At 50.5% G+C, this 21687-nt stretch overlaps 1 protein-coding gene and 1 long non-coding RNA gene across 4 annotated transcripts in view; one reads left to right on the forward strand and one right to left on the reverse strand.

Annotated features, from left to right (window-relative positions):
- Positions 1-17269, forward strand: part of LOC131418476 (uncharacterized) — a 35946-nt gene extending 18677 nt beyond the window's left edge. For 2 of the 3 annotated variants that reach the window (XR_009222913.1, XR_009222912.1), the window contains one exon: positions 4202-5562. This is a non-coding gene — a long non-coding RNA (uncharacterized LOC131418476). Of the gene's footprint in view, positions 1-4201; positions 5563-16162 lie in introns of those variants that run through there. The other variant, XR_009222914.1, reaches the window with a different exon arrangement.
- MYL9 (myosin light chain 9) lies at positions 12257-20638 on the reverse strand. The gene is made up of 4 exons (XM_058562769.1): positions 20601-20638; positions 17197-17406; positions 14221-14382; positions 12257-13015 (listed from the first exon to the last, which is right to left on the reverse strand). Exons 2-4 carry the CDS (start codon positions 17378-17380, stop codon positions 12843-12845), a joined length of 519 nt encoding a protein of 172 aa, XP_058418752.1. The 5' UTR covers positions 17381-17406; positions 20601-20638; the 3' UTR covers positions 12257-12842.
- Between the last annotated feature and the right edge of the window lie 1049 nt (positions 20639-21687).

Raw genomic sequence — 21687 nt, forward strand, 5'->3', positions numbered from 1 at the left:
TCTGATATTTATAGTCGTGTCCAAACTCCCCCCGTGTCCTAGAAAGCTCTGAACTCATCACTTGGTCCCTGCCTACTTCTCGTCTCACTTCTCAGCCTCACTCACTCCACTTTGTGTCCACTCAGTAGCTTTTTGTTTTTGTTTTTAACCCTTGTTGTTTCCCTTGATATTAGCCTAAATGTCACCTCGGGAAGACTGTCCCTGGCCACTCAGGACGGGGCTCCCAGCCCCTCCCTGCCATGTTATTCTGTTTCCTACATCACAGTTAACCTAGTTTGTAATGATGGGTTTTGTTGTTTATTGTCTCTCTCTCCTCTGCTCGATGGTAAACTGTTATATTCACTATGGAATCCCCCAACACCTAAAACCTCCCATAATAGGCTCTGAATAGATGCTTATTGCTACCTGGCACCCAGTGTCCAGTCGAGTGCCTCACCTGCATCCACACTGCTCTTTCTTGGGCTGATCTGATCAAGCTCTGTCCTGCTTCAGACTCTTCAAAGACTCCTTGGTGCTTTGGGGTGGGGGAAGAGGAAAAACCAAACACTTTCACCTGGCATTGAAGGCTCTTCAGATCTGGCTCTGCAGCTTTCTCCCCACCCTGCCCTACGCTGTGTCAGTGAGACTGGGCGGAGTCCCTTCACCTGTTTGGCTTTCTTTTTTCATCAGTTAAGGTGACCAAGGTTCCTTCTGAGCTTCAGATAAACCTGAATCATTTATTGTGCACCTGTCACCAACTAACTGCCCAGAGTAACTCAAAGGAGGTTTCAGAGGCACGTAACTGTTTCTTCAGTTATGTTAAGAGATGCAGTTACCAACTGCCCTGAACTGGTCCAAACCCCAGCACAAGAGTGATGCCTGCGCAGCTGGGCCGAGAAGTGTGCAGGAGTTACCTTTGCTTCATTTTAATGTTAAGATCTCTGCCCCAGGAGGAGCTTAAGCCTTATTATCATAACATGCAGTGTATGTGAAAGCATGTTTTCAAACTGCACCTACGGAAGCTTATGCCCACCTCTACATGTAATGACAAAACTTCCCCTTTGAATATTCATTCCCCATCTGAGATAAAAGACACCTGTTTTCCCTAGCTTGGGAGCCACAGCTTTGGCAGTGATTGCCTTTGGTCTCCTTTATTTACTGCAAATAAATTTTACTCTGTGTGACAACTACTTCTGGTGAAGTCTTTGATTTCAGGTCACCAAGAAGTGAACCCGCTTTGGTTTGGGAACACACCCAGTCATTGCGTGCCTGTTCTCGTGGCGATTCTCCATCAGGCAGCACTCTGTTAATCTCAGGTACTCTTCCCAATCCAGGTGGCCCCCCTTTCTTTTCTTCTCTGTCCTCATCGTGGTAAACTCTGCTCGATGGTACAGTCATCGTGACACACTGATGTCATCCTGTGTCTTTCCAGTCCCCACTCCATCGCCCCTCCCCCCGACCCTACAAATCCACTCTAAAATGTTTTCTTTGGATCCTTAGATAATGTATGAACGGTCCCTTGAACACTCCTATGCTAGCTTTAAAATACTACGTATGTTTTAAAATTACATATAAGTTATTGGGCAATAGCTCATTCAGTTTCTCCCCACACACACACACACACGCACATTGTTTTTAATATCTATCCACGTAGATGCATGAACGTTTAGTTCACTGCTTCACAGCACTGCGTGGTATCCCACAGCATGCAGCCGTCACGTTTCACTCATCCATTCTACTTGAGACAGACACGTATGTTCCCTCCAACGCCCTGCTACTGTCAATGCTGCCCCAGTGAACGTGTTGTCCGGCCCCTTCTGGGCCTATGCACAGTTTCTCTGGGAGATGTTTCCAGTGGAGCTGCTGAGCCATAAGGGTGTACGTGTTCACAGGTACTGTCAGGTGCTCTCCTGCATGGGTGCACTGGTCTGTCCCCCATCACCCAGCGTATGAGGATTCTCCTCTCCATCTCTGCCAGTGTTTGGTAATATCCATCTCTTTAATGTTTGGCAATCTGATGAGTATAATGTGGTCTCTTGTTTCTAATTTATTTTCTGAACACCAGTGAGGTTGATATATTATACTTGTCAGTTGAAATTTCCCTTTCGTGAATCTCCTATTTATATGCTTTGCCCATTTGCCTATTAGATTCTCCAGCTTTTTCTTGTAATATTTCAGATATTAATTCCTTGTTTCATCTCGATATGGTAAAAATTCACCCTTTTTAAAAAATGAGTTTTAACAAACATAAGCAATCAAATAATCACCACCATAGTCAATATATAGAACAGTTCCGTCACCTCCCAGAATTCCCTCATGTCCCGTTTACAGTCAGGGTCTCTTCCCATCCCTAGCCCCTGGCAATTACTAACCTGTTTTCTATCCTATAGTTTTACCATAACCAGACTGTCATATAAATGGAATCATATGGTATATAGCCTTTTAAATCTTCTTTCTTTTAGCATAATGCGTTTGAGATTCACCCATGTCATGTGCATCTCAGTAGGCAATTGGTTCCTTTTTATGGATGAATGGCATTCCATTGGATGACTCTGCCACATTTTGTTTATCCATTTGCTGTTTGAAGGATATTTGGATTGTTTGCAAATTTGTCAATTTGTTTTTGGTGGCCTTAACAGTTTTGAGGCATATTGGTCAGGTATTTTGTAGAATGCCTGCGAGTCACATCTAACTCCTTGAACATTACACAATGAGTTTTGGAGGGCATCCTGCTGTTGATGCTCAGTGGACTTACCTGCCAGAGCCAGTTAAACTGTTGTCTGTGAAGGGGGTCTCATGAGCTGTTTCTGGCACACCTTTTTCTGCCCCCCTGGAGTGCATTTTAAGCATCAATAAAACTTTGCCTTCACTGACTCTGTTTCTTCCCCCATACCATCTTTCTGTCTTTTTTTCCTTTGTTGTTTGTTTTCTTGCTCTGTGTTTTGGTTTTAGTTCTTGGCCAAGCTATTTCCCATTGCTGGCAGCAGTGACTGACAATTGGTTTTATGGTTTGTTTGTTGATCTCTGTCAGGACTGTGGGGATCTGGTCTCTATCCAGTGGGAGATGAGGAGAATCTTATTTGCTAGTCTTTCTTTGATAGTTTGCTTGTCTATTTGTGAGCTCAAATCAATTAAGAAAATATTGAGAGAAGTAGAATTAAGAAAGCATTGAAAGGAGAAAAGCGCATTGAGATACGGGCCAGTGGGTTTTTGTGTTCCTTGGTTTACTTTGGCACATGTGAGGTTTGAGAACTGGAGCTGAAAGTTTTCAGTGTGTCTATATGAGCCTGAAATATTTCCTACCTGTATAGTATGTTAATTAATAAGTTAAATTGTAACATCTCTTAAAGAGGTTTGTTTTGATTGTTTTACTGGAGCTAATGGGGCTTACATAAATATAAGGAAATACAAAAAGTTCCAGAAAATAAAGAAATGGAAGTTCTAATAGTTTAAATGCTCTAGCCTTTGAGGAGGAAAAAAAGCAAACCTTACAAAAATGTTAGCTTAGGAAGGTTTGTGTTTGTTTGTTTTTTTTGACTAGTTACTATTTAACAGCTTTGTTAATATATAACTTACATACCATAAAATTAACCCATTTAAAGTGTACAATTCAATTAGTTTAAGTATATGTGAAGAGTTGTGCAACCATCAGCATAATCTGATTTCACTCCCCATCTGCACCTTCCCTACCCCAGCCATAGGCCAACACTAATCTACCTTATTCTCTATGGATTTGCCTATTTTGGACATTTCATATAATTAGAATTATATAATATGTGATCTTTTGTTGTGGACTTCTTTCACTTAGCATAATATTTTTGAGGTGTATCCATGTTGTAGCATGAATCAGTACTTTGTTATTTTGTTGCTGAATAATATTCCAGTGCAGGGATATACCACATTTACTTATCCATTCATCAGTTGATGGACATCTAGGTTGTTCCTGTTTTTTGGCTGTTTTGAATAATGCTGCTGTGAACATTTGTGTACAAGTTTTTGTGTGGATGTAGGTTTTCATTTTCTTGGGTATATACCTAGGAGTGGAATTGCTGGGTCATGTAGTAACTCTATGTTTAATCTTTTTGAGCAACTGCCAGACTCTCTTCCAAAGCAGATGCACCAGTTTACATTTCCTCCAGCAGTGGATGAGGGTTCTAATTTCTCCACATCCTGCTTAACACTTGTTCTTTTCTTTTTCTTTTTCTTTTTTTTTTGTTTACAGTTGTCCCTTGGTGTCTGCAGAGGGATTGGTTCCAGGACCCCCACGGATATCAAAATCTGCGGATGCTCAAGTCCGTTTTATAAAATGGTGTAGTATTTGCATATAACCTACACTTTTCTTCCTGTATACTTTAAATCATCTCTAGATGACTTATAATACCTAATACAATGTAAATGCTATGTAAATAGTTGTTATATTCTATTGTTTAGGGAATATGACAAGAAAAAAAAGTCTGTACATGTTCAGTACAGAGGCAACCATGGTAGGCCTTTTGATCCATGGTTGGTTGAATCCGTGGATGTGGAACCAATGGATACTGAGGGCTTACTGTATAGCCATCCATCTCCCTAAGGCCTGATGATGCTGAGCATCTTTGCATTTGCTTATTGGCTATTTGCATGTCTTCTTTGGAGAAATGTCTGTTCATATCCTTTGCCCATTTTTAAATTGGGTTATTTATCTTTGTATTATTGAGTTATGAGAGTTACTTATATACAGGTCTTTTATCAGATATATGATTTGCAAATATTTTCTGTTTTCACTTACTTGATGTGATTCACTCTATTCAGATTTTGTTGTTTCTTGTACTTCCCAGAAAAAAATTTCACCCATATTTTCAAATTTCTTGAGTTCTTTTTACCTTTTCAGTTACTTAATTAAACTTTATATCTAGTTAACAATTATTTATTTTAAATAATCTCTGTCGAAATAACCAGTGTGGTTTCTGTCCCCTGATTGAATCCTGACTGATACAAATGTGTACTCTTTTGTGTCTGGTTTTTTTGCTTGACATTATGTTTGTGAGTTTATCCGTGTTGATGCACGTAGCTGTAGTTTGTTGTCATTTCTTTGTCCATTCTGTTGGTGGGCAGGTTGGGTTGTTTATAGTTTGAGGCTATTACAGTGATGCTGCTGTGAGCAGTCTTGCATCTGTGAACGTGTCCACATTTCGGTTGGGTGTGTACATACTGAGGAGTGGACATGCTGAGTCGTGGGGTAGATGTATGTTACAGTATTCAGCTTTGGTAGATACTGCCAACCAGTTTTCCAAAATGGTTGTACCTGTTTACACTCCCCCTGTAGTGTGTGAGGGTTCTAGGTGCTCCCCGTTCTCGCCCTCACAATACTTGGTATTGAGAGGTTTCTTTCATGGTGGCTTCATTGGGGGGTGTCAGCGCCATTCGTTGAGTCCCTCCTTTCCCCACTAATCTGATACACCACCTTTGTCGTATAACAAGTCCTGTACATGTGTAGGTCTGTTCCCGGACTCTCTATTTTATTCCATTGATCAATTTGTCTATCCCTCCACCAGTATCACCATCATGTTTACTATAGCTTCATATTAAGCCTTAAAATCTAGAAGGCACATCTTCCTTTCCTCTTCTTCCTTTTCATAATTATCTGGCAATTCGTGGCCCTTTACTCTTTCATTATAAATTTTAGAATCATCTTAACAAAGTTTCATGAAAAACATTCTTGGAATTTTGAACAGAATTGCATTGAATCTGTAAATCACTTCAGAGGAAATTGACATCTTTGCTATCTGTAGACATGATTTATTTTCTCATTTATTTAGGTCTTTAATTTCACTTAATAAAACTTTATAATTTTACTTTAGGTCTTGTACAGGTCTTGCACAGACCTTATACATGTTTTGTTCAGTTTATTCCTAGATGCTTAATATTTTCTTATACAATTTTCAGTGTTTTTCTTTTTCCTTTTAAGTTACGTTTTCTAGCTTTTTGCTGCTGGCACCTAGGAATGCAACTGACTTTCATATATTAATCTTTATCCATCCACTTGACTAAATTCTCTTATTCTTTCTAATTATTTGTAGATTCTTTGTAAATGGGTCATATCTGCAAATAATGGCAGTTTTATTTCTTCCTTTCCAATCCTTAGGCTTCTAATTTTTTTTCCTTGTCTCTTTGTACTATGTGGGACTTCCAATACAATGTCGAATAAAAGTGGTGATAGTGGGCACCCTTGTCTCATTCCTGATTATAAAGGGTATGCCTTTACTTTTTGCCTCTTTAAGATGCTATTTGATCCAGGCTTTTTTTCCTTGGATAGTCTTAATCTGGTTAAGGATATTCCCCTCTATTCTAATTTACTAAGAATTTTTGTCATGAATAAGAGTTGATAGATATTTTGTGTGTGTGTGAGGAAGGTTAGCCCTAGGTTAACATCTGTTGCCAATCCTCCTCTTTTTGCTGAGAAAGGTTGGCCCTGGGCTAACATCCGTGCCCATCTTCCTCTACTTTATTTGTGGGATGCCTGCCACAGCATGGCTTGATAAGCGGTGCATAGGTTCTCACCCAGGAACCGAACCCACGAACCCCAGGCCACTGAAGCGGAGCGCGCAAACTTAACCACTATGCCACTGGGCCAGCCCCAGGAGTTGATTTTTTTAAAGTTTTTTTTCCATCTCTTGATATAATCATATGTGTTTTTCTTCTCTTCTAATCTGTTAATGTGATGAATTACATTCATGACCTCTCTTTTTTTATTTATTTTTTTGTGAGGAATGTCAGCCCTGAGCTAACATCCATGCCAATCCTCCTCTTTTTTGCTGAGAAAGATCAGCCCTGAGCTAACATCTGTTGCCAATCCTCTTCCTTTTTTTTTCGCTTTTTCTCCCCAAAGCCCCAGTAGACAGTTGTATGTCATAGCTGCACATCCTGCTAGTTGCTGTATGTGGGACGTGGCCTCAGCATGGCTGGACAAGTGGTGCAGTGGTGCGTGCCCGGGATCCGAACCCCGGCTGCCAGTAGCGGAGTGTGTGCACCCAACCGCTACGCCACGGGGCCGGCCCCTCATGACTTTTCTAGTATTAAACCATCCTTGAATACCTGGGATAACTAGGTCATTGTTTATTACCTTTTTTTAATACAGTTAGATTTGGTTTGCTAATATTTTGTATAAGAGTTTTGCATCTATAGTCATGGGTGAGACTGACCTGCTATTTTCTTTTCTGATAATATTTTTGTCTACTTCTGGTATCATAGTTATGCTAGAACAGTATATATAAAATCAGGATGATCTGTTCCTTGAAAGTTTGGTGGAACATACCTATAAAATTATCTGGGCCCAGTGTTGTCTTTGTGGGAAGATTTTTAACCACTGCTTTAATTCCGTCAATACTTAGAAGAAAACTCAGGCTTTCTTCTTTTTTCCTATCTTTAAATGTTTTATTATCCCTTTTATTTCTTTCTGAGCCACTTCTAAGGCTCTATTATTCTAGGAATTTATTCATTTTGTTTAAGTTTTCAAAATTGTTGGCATATAGTTGTTAATAATGTGAATAAATTCTTGGTCTTAGTTCATTAATTCTTCTCCACCCTGGCACAGTTCTTTTTCAAGTACTGTCTCCTTCACAGTTACAAGAGGAATGCTTAGGAGTTTGGGTGGTCTCCAACCCTTGAGCTCTGGATAAGTGGTGGGGGCAAAAAGGCATAGACTTCCAACCCTGCTACAACCCTGCCTCTGCTTTGGGCTGCTCTTTCTCTCTCCTCCTCTTTACACAGCGCCACGTCATCCATTGGGGCCCAAACATGGCCCCCGGGGAGTCTTTGTTTTGGGATGGTGTTGACGTTTCCTTAACCTCCCTCTGGCTTCCCCTGAGTCTCTGGATTGATGAGGCGGGAGCCACAGCTCAGGCTTTCTTCTTCTTGTTGGCAGCTAGAGGCCCTTTAGCTGTGATCTCAGGCTTCTGCACTAGTGGTTTCCTCTGCCTGAGGGAACCTGGCCTGATTTATGCCTCACTTCACACCTTCTCCTGGATCCTGCCTCATCCCCCTTCCTCAGGGCATCCCTGAGTCCCTGTGTGACCCCGTGACACTCAACTCCTACTCAGTGCTGTATGGTTTCTGGACAGTCTCCCATGATGCTGTGAGCTCCTTTAGCATGAGAACTGTGATTTGTCCATTTTGAAAGCTCCAGTGCTTATTATGTGCCTGGCACATAGTAGGTGCTCTACATATGTAAAAATAACCTAATCAACACCCATGTTCATAGCATCATCATTCACAATAGCTGAAAGGTGGAAACAACCCAAGCATCCATGGACAGATGAATGGATAAGCAAAATGTGGTATATACATACAGTGGAATATTATTCAGCTTTAAACAGGAAGGACATTCTCACACATGCTTCAACATTGGATGATCCTTGAGGACATTATGCTAAGTGAAATAAGCCAGGTGCAAAAGGACAAATACTGTATGATTACACTTAAATGAGGTCCCTAGAGTAGTAAAATTCATAGAGACAGAAAGTAGAATAGTGGTAGCCAGAGCCTGAAGGGAGGAGGAATGGGGAGTTATTGTTTAATGGGAACAGAGTTTCAGATGGGGAAGACGAAAAAGTTCTGGAGATGGATGGTGGTGATGGTTGCATAACAATGTGAATACTTAATGCCACTGAACTGTACACTTAAAAGTGGTTGAGATGGTAATTTTTATGTTATGTGTATGTTGACACAGATAATCCACAATCATTCTATAAATCAAAATTGGGGTGAGGGGCCGGCCCCGTGGCATAGCGGTTAAGTGTGCGAGCTCCGCTGCTGGCGGCCCGGGTTTGGATCCTGGGCATGCACCGACGCACCGCTTGTCAGGCCATGCTGTGGCAGCGTCCCACATAAAGTGGAGGAAGATGGGCATGGATGTTAGCTCAGGGCTAGTCTTCCTCAGCAAAAAAAAGAGGAGGATTGGCATGGATGTTGGCTTAGGGCTGATCTTCATCTCACACACAAACACTAAATAAATAAATAAATAAATATTTAAACTTAAAAAAAAAAAAAATTGGGGTGAGTTTATTATGAGCCAGGTCTGAGGACTAGCCTGGGGCCTTCCTTCCCCAAGGAAGGAAGGGCACCAAAGAAGTGGGGTGTACAGAGTGGTTATGTACCGTCTTGGAACAGAGCATACATTACAGATGATAGGAATATCTCTTTTACTACTGTCATGAGATGCTTAGCTGGCACAGCAGGTCGGTGGTCAGCAGGTCAGTGGTCACAAGGTGAGCACAGCAGGTCGGTAATTAATCCTCAGTTTCCAGGAAGAAATGCTTATCCTTAAAGAAATGCCGACATGGGGGAAGGTTACATCCCTATCTTTAAAGGCATCAGTCTTGTCTTTGGGACATTGTAAATGTTTAAAGCAGATGTACAGTGCATGCTCAACAGGCCACATCAGGCCCTTTTAGAAAAACAAGGTCAGGCCGAATTAGTTATTTTTTTGTGAGGAAGCTCGGCCCTGTGCTAACATCTGCCAATCCTCCTCTTTTTTTTGCCGAGGAAGACTGGCCTTGGGCTAACATCCATGCCCATCTTCCTCCACTTTATATGGGACGCCACCACAGCATGGCTTGACAAGCGGTGCGTCGGTGTGCGCCCAGGATCCCACCTGGTGAATGCCAGGCCGCCGCAGTGGAGCACGCGCACTTAACCGCTTGCGCCACCGGGCCGGCCCCCAAATTAGTTTTAAACCAAATAACTTTCTCATACACACCAATATATCCTATTGCTTTTCATTTATTCATTATGTATTTTACCACAATTAAAAATTTTAAAAATTAAGAAAAAACTAACCAAAAAATAAATGTAACACTATCATGTGAGTTGTCTGAGGTCACACAACTTTTTCCAGATAGAACTATTGTTCCTGGGAATATAATTGTCAAAAACCCAGGCACTTTCGTCAAAGATCTAAGTATAAAAATTAAAACTAGAAAAATATAGAATAGTTTAATGATTTTACAATGATATTGAGCACTTAAAATATGCTTCTTGGGGCTGGCCCTGTGGCCTGGTGGTTGAATTTGGCCCATTCCGCTTCGGTGGCCTGGGTTCGCAGGTTCAGATCCCAGGCACGGACCTATATTACATGTCAGCCATGCTGTGGCGGCGACCCACATACAAAGTAGAGGAAGATTGGCACAGGTGTTAGCTCAGGGTGAGTCTTCCTCACCAGAGGAGAAAAAAATGCTTCTTAAGTGTTTGTGTTTCTTCTGAGATTCCCTTTTCATATTATTTGCCCATTTTTTCCTACTGAGTTGTCTTTTTCTTATTGAATTGCTGAAGCGCTTTATGGGTGAGTGTTGTTAACTCTTTTTGTTCAATATGCTACAAGTGTTTTCTCCCGATCTGCATTTGGTTTTAACTTTGCTTATGTTCCCGTAGCCCACAGAAGTGTTTAGTCTTCGTGCATTTACTCCGCCAGACTTTCCCTGTGTGGCTTCTGAGCTTTCTGCCAGACTTTGCAAGTTCCGAGGGCGCTTCACTGCTACCTCTAAATGTTGCCTGTGAGAAATAAAACAGCAGCCCGTGCTGCTGCTGCTTTTCTGAAAACCTGCTAAGATCTTAATCAGTTAGTTCATGAGCGACACACTGCCCTCTTGCCGGCTCCCGAGTATGCCACATGCGGTCCTGCTCCCAGACTTGTTGAGGCTGTGTCCATGCCCTGCAGCACCCTTTCCCCCTTAGCTCCGCTTCTGCAGAGTCCCCCGGGCCTGCGGTCCTGCCCTTCCATACACAGAACACTTCCCTTCCCGTCCCCTGGGTCCCGTCAGCCCCAGGCCAGCTCTGAAACCAGTGAGGCTGGACTGGTTCTGTCCTCCCCCCAGGTGTGAATCCTCCCATCTCTCTGAGGTGGAGAGGGAGTAGGCTTGTGCAGGATTGCAAACTAGGGTTGGAGCCAAGAGGTTTGTTCCTGACCACAGGTCCCTGCCTTCCTCCAGGAAGGCCTTTGGTGCTGCAGTGGCTCTGCAGAGGGACCTGTGACGCTGTGTCGGGCATGCATGGCCAGTGCTCTAGGAGTCCCAGGAGGACACCCAGAGCTGCCACACTCCCTGGGCCCTCCCTTGGCTGCAGTGAGTGGGTGGCCGGGCTCAGTGTGGGGCTGGGCTGAGGGTAACTCAGGGCGGGCAGTCTGGGGCCAGAGTTGAGGGTGTAGTCAGGACCGAGTCTGGGGCAGTATTTGGGCCTGGCTCCATCTGGAGTTGAGATCAGGGACTCGTGGAGCTCAATTTGGAAGTAAGAGGAGGGGTTTCATGGGGTCTGACCAGGGCCTGGCTGGAGCGGCCTGGTGCTGGGGTCGGGGCAGAGACCCATGGGAGGTTAGGGCCTCCTGGGCCAGTGCAGGGTCCCCTCAGTGCTCAGCACTCCCTTGGCTCTGATCTCGGACATCTGTGTGCAGTGGCTGGCTTTAGGGAAGGCAGTAGGACCGAGCCGGGCCCAGCACCTGCTCTCTGAACTTTGCTTGGGGTCAGGTGGGATGTGTCTAGTCCTGGCCTGAGCCCAGTGGAGGATCCAGAGGCCGGGGTCCAGCCTTCCCCCTGCCCCAGACCCACTGGGTGACCTCAGGCAGTCCCTGCCCCTCTTGACTCTCTGTTCATTCAGCCAATATTTCTGCTTCTCTTATGGCCCAGGTACTGTTGTCAGTGTCCCCTTCATTCAAATGCAGCAGGGATCCCAGCCCTGCCCACCTCAGTGTACATATGGGATGTAAAAAGCTGTGGCCCGCTGTGCTGCTGTCATGTGGCCAAACTCACCCTCTAGCTGTGGAGGGCGCAGCCCAGAGCACACCTGGTGGCTGCCTGGAGCTGACCTCAGGGAATCCATTAAACCCATTCATTCCCACCTCCACCTCTGAGCTACTGGGATGCTCCCTCTTCACTGTTCCCAAAACCTCCCTGTTCTTCCAGGACCACCTGGCTTTCCAGGAGCATTGAGGTGACCCTGGAGATCCAGGCTGTAGTCCTGAAGGCCGCGTGACCTTGTCCCCTGCCCCAAGAGGCCTAGAACTCCCCACTGGGATTTGCTGTGGTGATTTCCATGGATCCCCTACTCTGCCCTCTCGCTCCTAGGAGGGCCATTTCCCTCAGTACCTCTGTCCTCCCCACTGCTGGACTGGTCTCAGCTGAGCCCTCCCCTGAGTGGGGAGTGCGGGAGGATCAGGGCAGCCACTGGGGGTGGGAGGAGAGGTTGGGAGGGAGTTTAGGGCCAAGGGGCTCCCTTATTTCACCCCAGCCACAGACACACAGACCCAAAGCAGTGCTCAGCCTTCTATTAGAGGTTCTGCCTCCCTACACGCGTCTTCTGGAGCACACTCCTGGTGGGGTGGGGTGTTCTGGTGGCTGGGCAGGGTGTAGAGGAGGGGACTTGGCATCCTGTCCTCTGAGAACAGAGACTTTGGCAAGGTTCGTGTGTTTGTGGCAGTGGCCGGGAAATGGGTTTCATGCCCTGCATGGGAGTGCAGGTGAAGTGGTGTCTCAGAGCAGGACACAGGGCCCTTCCTGTGGGGAGCAGCCTGGTAATGGGCAGGCAACAGCTGAGGCCTGGGCTCTCTTGAGGGGCCTTCCCTTGGTGCCTCCAGGTCCAGCTCTCTGACCCAGCTCCCTAGAAGATGGTCCTTTCTTGCAGGGTCACCTGCGTTACATTGGCTGTGTGCCCCTTGCCTGGCACTGTGCTCGCTAGGCCTGTTTCCTCCACTGGGAGCTGGGCTCCTAACCCCTTAGAGGGAGGATCCCCTGAGAGGGTCCTGTGGGGTCGTGGGCTGGAGCTGGCGCAGACGGTGTGTGTGGGGAGCAGGTGACTGGACTGGGACAGGGGCCTGGGCGTGGGGGTGCTGGGGTGGCCTAGTCGTCTTTGTCCTTGGCGCCATGTTTGAGGATGCGGGTGAACTCCACATAGTTGAAGTTGCCTTTCTTATCAATAGGCGCCTCGCGGTACATCTCGTCCACCTCCTCATCTGTGAAGCGGTCGCCCATGGTGGTGAGCAGCTCCCGAAGGTGATCCTCATGGATAAAACCTGGGGGCAGGGCCAGGGTCCTCATATGAGACAGGGACTTGGGCTGGGACACCCCACACCCCCTGCCCCTCGGCCCCCCATGTCCTTGCAGACCTTGTAGTGGGGGAGGGACCAGGAAGAGACAGCACTAGTCTCTGGTCAGTTCAAGCCTGCCAGGGCCCCAGAGGGAAGAGTTCTACAGTGGGACAGTCTGCAAGGTGATTCTTTTCTTTTTTTTTTTTTTTTTTTTTTGGTGAGGAAGATCAGCCCTGAGCTAACATCCATGCTAATCCTCCTCTTTTTGCTGAGGAAGACTGGCTCTGAGCTAACATCTATTGCCAATCCTCCTCCTTTTTTCTCCCCAAAGCCCCAGTAGATAGTTGTATGTCATAGTTGCACATCCTTCTAGTTGCTGTATGTGGGACGCGGCCTCAGCATGGCCGGAGAAGCGGTGTGTCGGTGCGCGCCCGAGATCCGAACCCGGGCCGCCAGTAGCGGAGTGCGCGCACTTAACCGCTAAGCCACGGGGCCGGCCCTGCAAGGTGATTCTGTGTGGAACTGGGGGCTGGGAGTGGGGGAGTGCTGGGTATGTCCTGCTTTAAGAGCATGAGCCCTGGCGTTCTACTGCCTGAGTTTGAACGCTGATCCCCCTTCTTCCTAAGCTGTGTGACCCTGGGCAAGTTACTTAACCTCTCTGTGTCTGTTTGATCTGGAAAACAGGGATGCAAATATGTCAACCTGGAAGGGACTGTGAAGGTAGTCAGGAAAATGTTCTGAACATACCTAGGCCTGTGGCCCCTGAGAAACTACTACTGCCATTATCACTCTGGTCTGTCCCTGGGAAAAGCTAGCTGTGGGACAGGAAGTCCTTTGGAAGATTTGAGGATGGGGACTGGTTTCTGTACCTTGTTGGCCAGAAGGGCCTGAAATGGTCTGGTTTCTGGAAAGGTCTAAAGCAGAGGCAGAGTGTGTAGGGCCAACAGGTGAACTGAAGAAGTGGGAAGCCTTGGAGGACGTGGCTGTTTCGGTCTAGCATTTGGGGGAGAGAACAAGGCAGCAGCATGGCTTTTATAGTTTTGGCGACAGAAACCAGCACGTGGGTGATTTCTGTTCTGGCCTTTGGGGCAGGGGCCCTGAAGGCCCAGCCCTGCTTGCCTACATGGGAGCACCGTGGGTGAGGGGCTCGGCCCCCACCTCATCCAGGCCTCCATCTGGAGGCTGCCCACCTGTGGCCTCCTCGTCGAAGCAGGCGAAGGCGTTGCGGATCACGTCCTCGGGGTCCGTGCCGTTCAGCTTCTCCCCAAACATGGTGAGGAACATGGTGAAGTTGATGGGCCCTGGGGCCTCGCTCATCATGCCCTCCAGGTACTCGTCCGTGGGGTTCTTCCCTGTGGTGAGTGGGGCGTTTGTGCTGCTGTCACTGTCTGTCCCTTCCTGTCTCCCTGTCCTCTCCCCTCCTGGCCCACGGTGGGGCCCACAGACAGGAGGTGGTCACTTTGTAAACTGTAAAGCATCTTGCCGGGGCGGCCGGCTTCCTGACCGCCCCCTCCTGCGGGCTCTCTTGGCTGCCCTGAGCAGGTTCCTCTGCTGGTCTGCATGCCTGCCACCAGTCGTGCTCTCTCAAGAGGAAGAGGCACCGTCTGCCGCCCGCTCACTCTGCCGGGTGCTCCACGTGCCTTACTGCGTTCAGCGGTCACCCCTGTGTGCCTTTGTACCCCCACTTCACAGGTGTGGGACCTGAGGCACACAGCTGAGGAGACGCGTCAAGGTCACAGGGAGTAAGGAGTGGAGCCAGGCAGCCAGACCCCAGGTTCCAGGCAGTTTAGAAAGTGGTTAAACCAGTGAGCTTTGGTGTCACACAGGCTCGGGTCTGAATCCCAGCTCTGTGCCTCAGTTTCCCCTGCCTCTTAGGAGAATTGTGAAGAGGAAGAAGGCAATGGTTGTAAAATGCACGTAGCAACGATTGGCACAGCCCTGTGGACCCTGGAATCAACTGCTGGGTTCAAATCCCAGCTCTACCACTTAGTAGCTGTGGGGCAAATTACTTAATCTCTCTGAGCCTCTGTTTCCTCATTTGTAAAGTGGGAATGATAATCATGTCTACCCAATAGGATTGCCTTGAGATTTAAGATAATGCTGGCAGAGCTGCTGCTTCTTTTTTTTTTTTTTTTGTGAGGAAGATCAGCCCCGAGCTAACATCCGTGCTAATCCTCCTCTTTTTGCTGAGGAAGACCAGCTCTGAGCTAACATCTATTGCCAATCCTCCTCCTTTTTTTCCCTTTTTCTCCCCAAAGCCCCAGTAGATAGTTGTATGTCATAGCTGCACATCCTTCTAGTTGCTGTATGTGGGACGCGGCCTCAGCATGGCCAGAGAAGCAGTGCGTGGGTGTGCGCCCGGGATCCGAACCCGGGCCGCCAGTAGCGGAGCGCGCGCACTTAACCGCTAAGCCACGGGGCCGGCCCAAGCTGCTGCTGCTGCTTATTTTTGCTGAGGAAGATTGGCCCTGAGCTAACATCTGTGCCCATCTTCCTCTACTTTATTATGTATGTGGGTCGCCACCACAGTGTAGCCATGGACTAGTGGTGTAGGTCTGGTCCCAGGAACTGAACCTGGGCCACCAAAGCGGAGCGTGCCGACTTAACCACTAGGCCATGGGGCCGGCCCCTTGTTGTTGTAATTATTATATGCTGCTCTTGTTTTTTTTTCCTTTTTTTTGTGAGGAAGATCAGCCCTGAGCTAACATCCATGCCAATTCTCCTCTTTTTGCTGAGGAAGACTGGCCCTGGGCTAACATCTGTGCACATCTTCCTCTACTTTATATGGGACGCCACCACAACATGGCCTGATAAGCGGTGCGTCGGTGCGCGCCCGGGATCCAAACCCGGGCTGCCAGCAGTAGAGCGCGCACTTAACCGCTACGCCACAGGGCCGGCCCCTGCTCTTGTTTTTTAACCTGAATATTCTTAACCAGATGCCATGACTGATCTGTGGACCCAGTGACCTGAGCTACAGACGGGAGTGTGGGGTTTTTCTGGGTAGATGCCCAGGGCTGTCATCAGGTCTCTGCAGTTTAGGGCCCTGGGTTCAGGGTGCTGCATCCTAAATGGGAAGGAGTCGTCTTGTCCCTGTCTCCTCTGAGCCTCACACACCCTGCTGTGTCCCTACAGGATGGCCGAGGCCCAAGAGGAGCTGTGACATCAGGACCCACAGCCCCGCCCATCACTGGGCCTCAGTCCCCCTTTGCCGGGTGACCTCCTGGGGGAGAGAATCGTCACGTGAGTCTGGTCTGAAGCTGGGAGAGGTTTGGCGCCCAGGGTGGGGGCCGAGTCCGATGTCAGCCCTCCCACTCAGGGTTGCCGGTCCTCCCACTGGACGCCCTGGGGATGCACACACGGGCCACAGTCATTATTGCACAGGAAGGGAAACAGGCACAAAGCAGGGCCACCCAGCTGTGAGGGGCAGTGCCGGGGACTGACTCAGGCCCATCTGGCCCCCGAGCTCGGGTCTTGACCTCCAAGACTGCCTCCCCTGCTGCCAGAGGCTCTCCCTCTCCCCCGGCCAGTGTCTGGTCTAGGTGCTCTCACCTGGATGAAGGGGGCTGAGGGTGGTTGTCTGTGGCCAGCACATGGGGAGGGATGTGGGGGCAGGGCTACAGGCTGGGGGCGGTGGTGTCTGGAGGCCTGGTCTCTGGGCCTCAGTTTCCCCATCTGAGCAATGGTGAATTGTACTGGATTCCTGAGCCCTTTCAGCCCTAAGACTCTGATTCTGGGGAAGTCAGTGGTGTCAGGCTCTGAGAGCCTGGCATGGGTGACCTCTGAAGGAGGGGAGGTGCTCTGGCCTCCCCTGTTGGCCTCAGTTTCCCCATCCGTACAATGGAAAGTCTGTGCAGTTCAAACTTTCTTTTAGTCATGGATCCCTTTCTTTAAATGAAATGGTACGGGGCAGCCCAACCCACAAATCTGCCTGAGCCACTTCTGCTCTGGAGTGAGCCTGTCTAGGTTCAAATCCAGCACCGAACTGCTCTGTGCCTCAGTTTCCCTATCTGTTAAGTGGAGACAGTAGTGGCACCTACTCTCCAGGGTGGGGACCACGTGTCACTACACGGGAAGTGCTCCGTGAGTGGTGAACAGCCCCACTGCCTGCTCCAGATGCGGCCCTTGCCCGGCCCACGCAGACCCCGCCCAGCCCCGTCCCTGCTCACCCATCGAGGCCAGCATGTCATGCAGGTCCTCCTTGTCAATGAAGCCATCTCGGTTCTGGTCGATCATGTTGAAGGCCTCCTTAAACTCCTGGATCTGGGACTGGTCAAACATCGCGAAGACATTGGATGTGGCCCGCTGTGGCCGCTTCTTGGTGGTCTTGGCCTTGGCCCGCTTGCTGGACATCTTGGCTTCAGGTAGGTGGGGCTTCCCTGCAGGAAGTGAGTGTCAGGGGGAGAGCCTACGACCCTGGGCCAGGGAAGCCTCCTGCCTTCCCCAGACTGGCTGTCAGTGCCTGGGCCTGGCATTCAGGGCCTCCCACAGGCTTGGGGCTCCTGCCACTGGGCTCATCACAAAAGCAGACAAGCGTGGGCTCTGTGTGATCTTAAACAACTTCCTCTACCTCTCTGAGTGAGTTTCTTCAGGTGGGAATGGGGACATGAGGAATGCCCAGCAGTAGAGATTAACTGACTTGGTGCCTGAGAAGCCCCTGGAATGGTGCCGGGCACAGAGTAAGCTATTTTTGCTGTGACTGTTTGGGTAAGACACTCAGGATTGGGTTTGGTGCCAACCGTTTCCATGCTTTCTCTCCTGTAATCCTTAATAGCATTTACACCTTCCATCTCTCTCTCCAAGTGACAAGGTGGGTGGAGATGTGGGAGGCTGTGAGGCTCCCCGCACCCCCCTCCTCCCAGCAGGAAGGAGCTGCATCAGCGGCCCTGCATTCCTGACATTCTTCTCTCTCCTCCTCCTCCTCCCCATCCCTCCAGGCTCCCTGCTCTGGAGGTTCTGGAAGGCGTGCTCTGGGCAGTCTCCCCTCCCCCCCGCCTGCCCACACTTGACCAGCCCCTCAGGTGGGTGATGGACCTGATTTGGGCCCTACTCCTGTTCTCAGTCCTCAGTCTGATGGGGCGTGAGGCTCCTGCAGGCTGAGAAGGCCAGGTTCTTGTCACCCTTGCTTAGACCTGGCCTCCTGGCCTCCAGCCAGTCTGTCGCACCCCATACTGCTCCAGACCTGCACCTGTCACCTCTCCTTGAAGCCTTCAAAGGTTCCTGCCATCCCCTGGAGCAAGTCTGGGCCCCTCGGCATGGCATTCAAGGCTGTGAACCCCTCCTGCCCTTTTCTCTGACTGACCATGGCACCCCTCAGTGTGTCCCTTCTGCCATCTGTGATCCTGCCAAGCTGGACCTCTGGCCGTTCTCCAGACATGCTCAGACTTTCCTTCATCCTCCCTCCCCGTGGAACGCCCTTCCTTCTCCAGCCCAATTCTCGAGACACCCCCTTGGGGAGCAGATCCCACACCCTTGCTTTGACAATAAGCACTTCAAGGTCTCTCTGCCTCACGGTCAATCAGGGCTGGTATAAATCCCCTGATTTACACCAAAGCCCACGGTGGGGCTAACAGATACTTGTTTAATGAATGACTGTGAGGGCAGCCGTGGCCAGTCTACTGCCCCCTATACAGATGGGGAAACTGAGGCCCAGCAAGGGGCTCTTTCCCTGAACCCTTGTCACGGCTTGTGTAGACCTCCTGCCGTGTGCCCCTTGACTGAGGCAGTTGTGAGCCTGGCCGAGGCCCCAGGACTGCTGCCCCCCTCTTTCCTCTGCCCTGAACCCCTTGCTCGAAGGCCTCCAGGAAGCCTTCTGTTTTTCACCCCAAACTGGGTGGTCGTGAGTGCTCCTTGCACCCTCTCCAGGCCTCTACCCCATGACCCTGTTCAAGTTGTTCTCGGTCTTTGGCCTTTGAGCTCTTAAACCCTGAGTAGGATCCTGGCCAGCCCCAACTGTCCCCAGGGCCGCAGTTGCGTATAGTCATGAGACACTGGCTGCCATGTCTCCTTGGACCGACACACCAGGCCCTCGGTGTTTCTCGCACGGCTCAGGGTGGGTTGACTAAAGCCTTTCTTGCTGTGACGTGTGCGAGAGTGGGCCGGTCGTCAGCGGGGAGTGCCGTCCTCTCCTGTGCTTCCAGGGGCCCCATCCCTCCCTGAGCCTGCTGTTCTCTGGGAACTTTGACTCTGGCACAGAAGGCAGCCGAGAAGTCCACAGAGGCTATGAGGGTCATCGTCACTGTCACCACCACCCACCTGTCTGCAAAGCTCTAGGGCGGACATGGCCAGGAGGAGAGAGGAAGCCACGGCCAGAGGCAGGAATGGCCAAGAGCTCACCCACTGCTCTGATATCGGCTGGGCCCCTCTGCCTCCATGGCCGCCCCTTCCCCACCCTCTTCTATCAAGGGGCCGTGACATGGCTGAGAGCACTCAACTCTATGGTTTGTCCATCCCAGCAATCTTGGGGAAGAGGGTGGGGTGGCCCCTACTGTGCAGTTAGAAAAACTGAGGCCCAAGAAGGGGTGTGGCATGCCCATGAGAGGGGTGGAGTCCAGTTGGAAGCTAGGACCCCTGGGCTAGGCTTGGGTCAGTGGTGGCAAATGGCCCTTGGTGCCCTCGAGGCCTGAACACAGAAGAAAACATCTGTCTGAAGAGGCTCCTGGTGGGCCTACTGCAGCTGAGGGGCTCAGGGCTCTGTGTGACCAGGCAGTTTCTAGGCTTGGTTGAGGGACTGGGGTCAGAGACAGGCTGGGCCCTTAGCCCTGGAGCCATTGCCTCCCCCTCCTGGGGGTCCTGGACACCAGGGATCAGATATAGCTGGTACTTAGCTTGGCTGCAACTAGGTGCCACCTTCCCCCTTCTGGTGCCTGAAATCCCACCATCACAGCCAAGACAAGGCCTGTGTCCGCCATCACCTCATGGGCCCTATGGCTGGCAGTGCCGATGCCTCGCTTCTAAGTTCACCTCATCTGACTCTTTTCTGAGAGCAGCTGGAGGCCTGGGAGGAGCAGGGGCTGAGTTCCCCCAGCTCAGGTCATTGTCCATCTTTGTCAGGGGCGAGCCTGCAGGGTCCTTGGCAGACCTTCCCCAACAGGCCCAGATGGGCAGATGGCCCAGAGCAGGAAGCCCCAGTGCGTGGCACACAACTTGAGTGTGTATGGGGCGAGGTCACCCCAGTCTCCATCCCTCTTTCCTGCCCCAGGAGATGGGGGAGGGGACACAGCCTCATGGAGCCGACAGGGCTCAGTTTCCTGTTTGTGACACTTCGGTCCACTGGGGCCGGGAATGCCGCGCGATCACGACCCCCTTCCATCCACCCGGGTGCTCGGCGTCTCTAACTCCACAGGAAAGGGCCGGGGCCTGGGACAGTCCTCCCTTGCCAAAGGACCACCGGTTCCCAGAGCCCGGAACAGTCTCCCTGCGGCCCAGCCCCAGCCAGAATCTCTGCCGGACCCGGGCACCCTCGCAGCTCCAGCCCCACCGCGGCTGTCCACGCCCGGGGACCCGCCCCAGGTTCAGGCCGGCCGTCACACCGCCTACTCTAGACCCCCTCGGCCGCCGGCCGGGCTCCCACCTGGTGCGGAGAAGGCGCTCGCTCGCTCGCTGGGTGCGCGGAGCTGGGTGCGGAGCCGGCGGCCGTCGGTCGGTCGGTCTGGCAGGCCGGGCGGGGCGGGCGGCCGGGGCGGGGCGCGGCGCCGGGCCTTACAAGGCAGAAGAATGTGCGCGCGCGGGGCGGGGGCGGGGCCGGGCCCGCCCGGCCTTATTTGGCCTCGACCCACGGGCTGGGAAGAGGGGGCGCGCTCCTGGGTGAACCCCCAGGCTGCGATGACGGCCTGCCCCGTGGTAGGCAGGGGGAGGTGATGGCGGTGAGTGGGGTGCCTGGACACCCTGGGGCGTCCCTCCCTCTCCAGCGAGGCGGGCAGAACGTCCAGGGGCCTCCAGTTCTCAGACCCTACCCCATCTTTTCCCCAGAGGCCCCACTGCCGGCCTTCCCGGGGAGGGGGAGGGCTTTCTTCCATCAGGCCAAGTACGGCTTTTTTCCAGTACTAGAGAAGAGGCGCGTCAGAGAGGACCCGCTCTCCTCACGCAAGGGGCCACCAGTCAGGCCCCTGCGGGTGTGGGGAGCACATGGGAGTTGGGTCGAACCACTTTGGGGACAGCCCACCTCGGCCAAGTCACTCTCCTCTCTACCTGCCCTTGGTTTCCTCGCCTGTAAAATGGGAGGGTGGTGGTGAGGATTCAGTGGAAGAGTGGCCGGAAAGAGCCATATAGCACCCAGGAGCCAGCCAGAGGGCCAGAAAACCACGTGTGTATCCTGGCGGTGGCAGCACCCCCTACCCACCTCTTGCTGGCCTGAGTCGGAGGATGGAGTCTGGGAGGATAGACCCATCTCCTCCCCAATCAGGCATTAGGTCTTGTCCATCATTTTGACCCCTGAAGGAACACCTTCAGCCCCTACTGGACTCCAGCCCAGCTTTCTGTCCCTGCCTCCTCTGATCCAACGTAGACGTTCCCAAGGGAACTTTCCAGCACCCAGTTACTTATTCTGTAAATATTAACTGACACCTTCTACCTGCTAGACACTGCTGGGTGCTGGGGAAACAGCAGTGAACTAAAGGCATTGCTCTCTGGAAGCATTTGTTCTTGTGGAGGGAAACATG

This window comes from Diceros bicornis, chromosome 19 (genome assembly GCF_020826845.1).
Source record: "Diceros bicornis minor isolate mBicDic1 chromosome 19, mDicBic1.mat.cur, whole genome shotgun sequence".
NCBI lineage: Eukaryota > Metazoa > Chordata > Mammalia > Perissodactyla > Rhinocerotidae > Diceros > Diceros bicornis.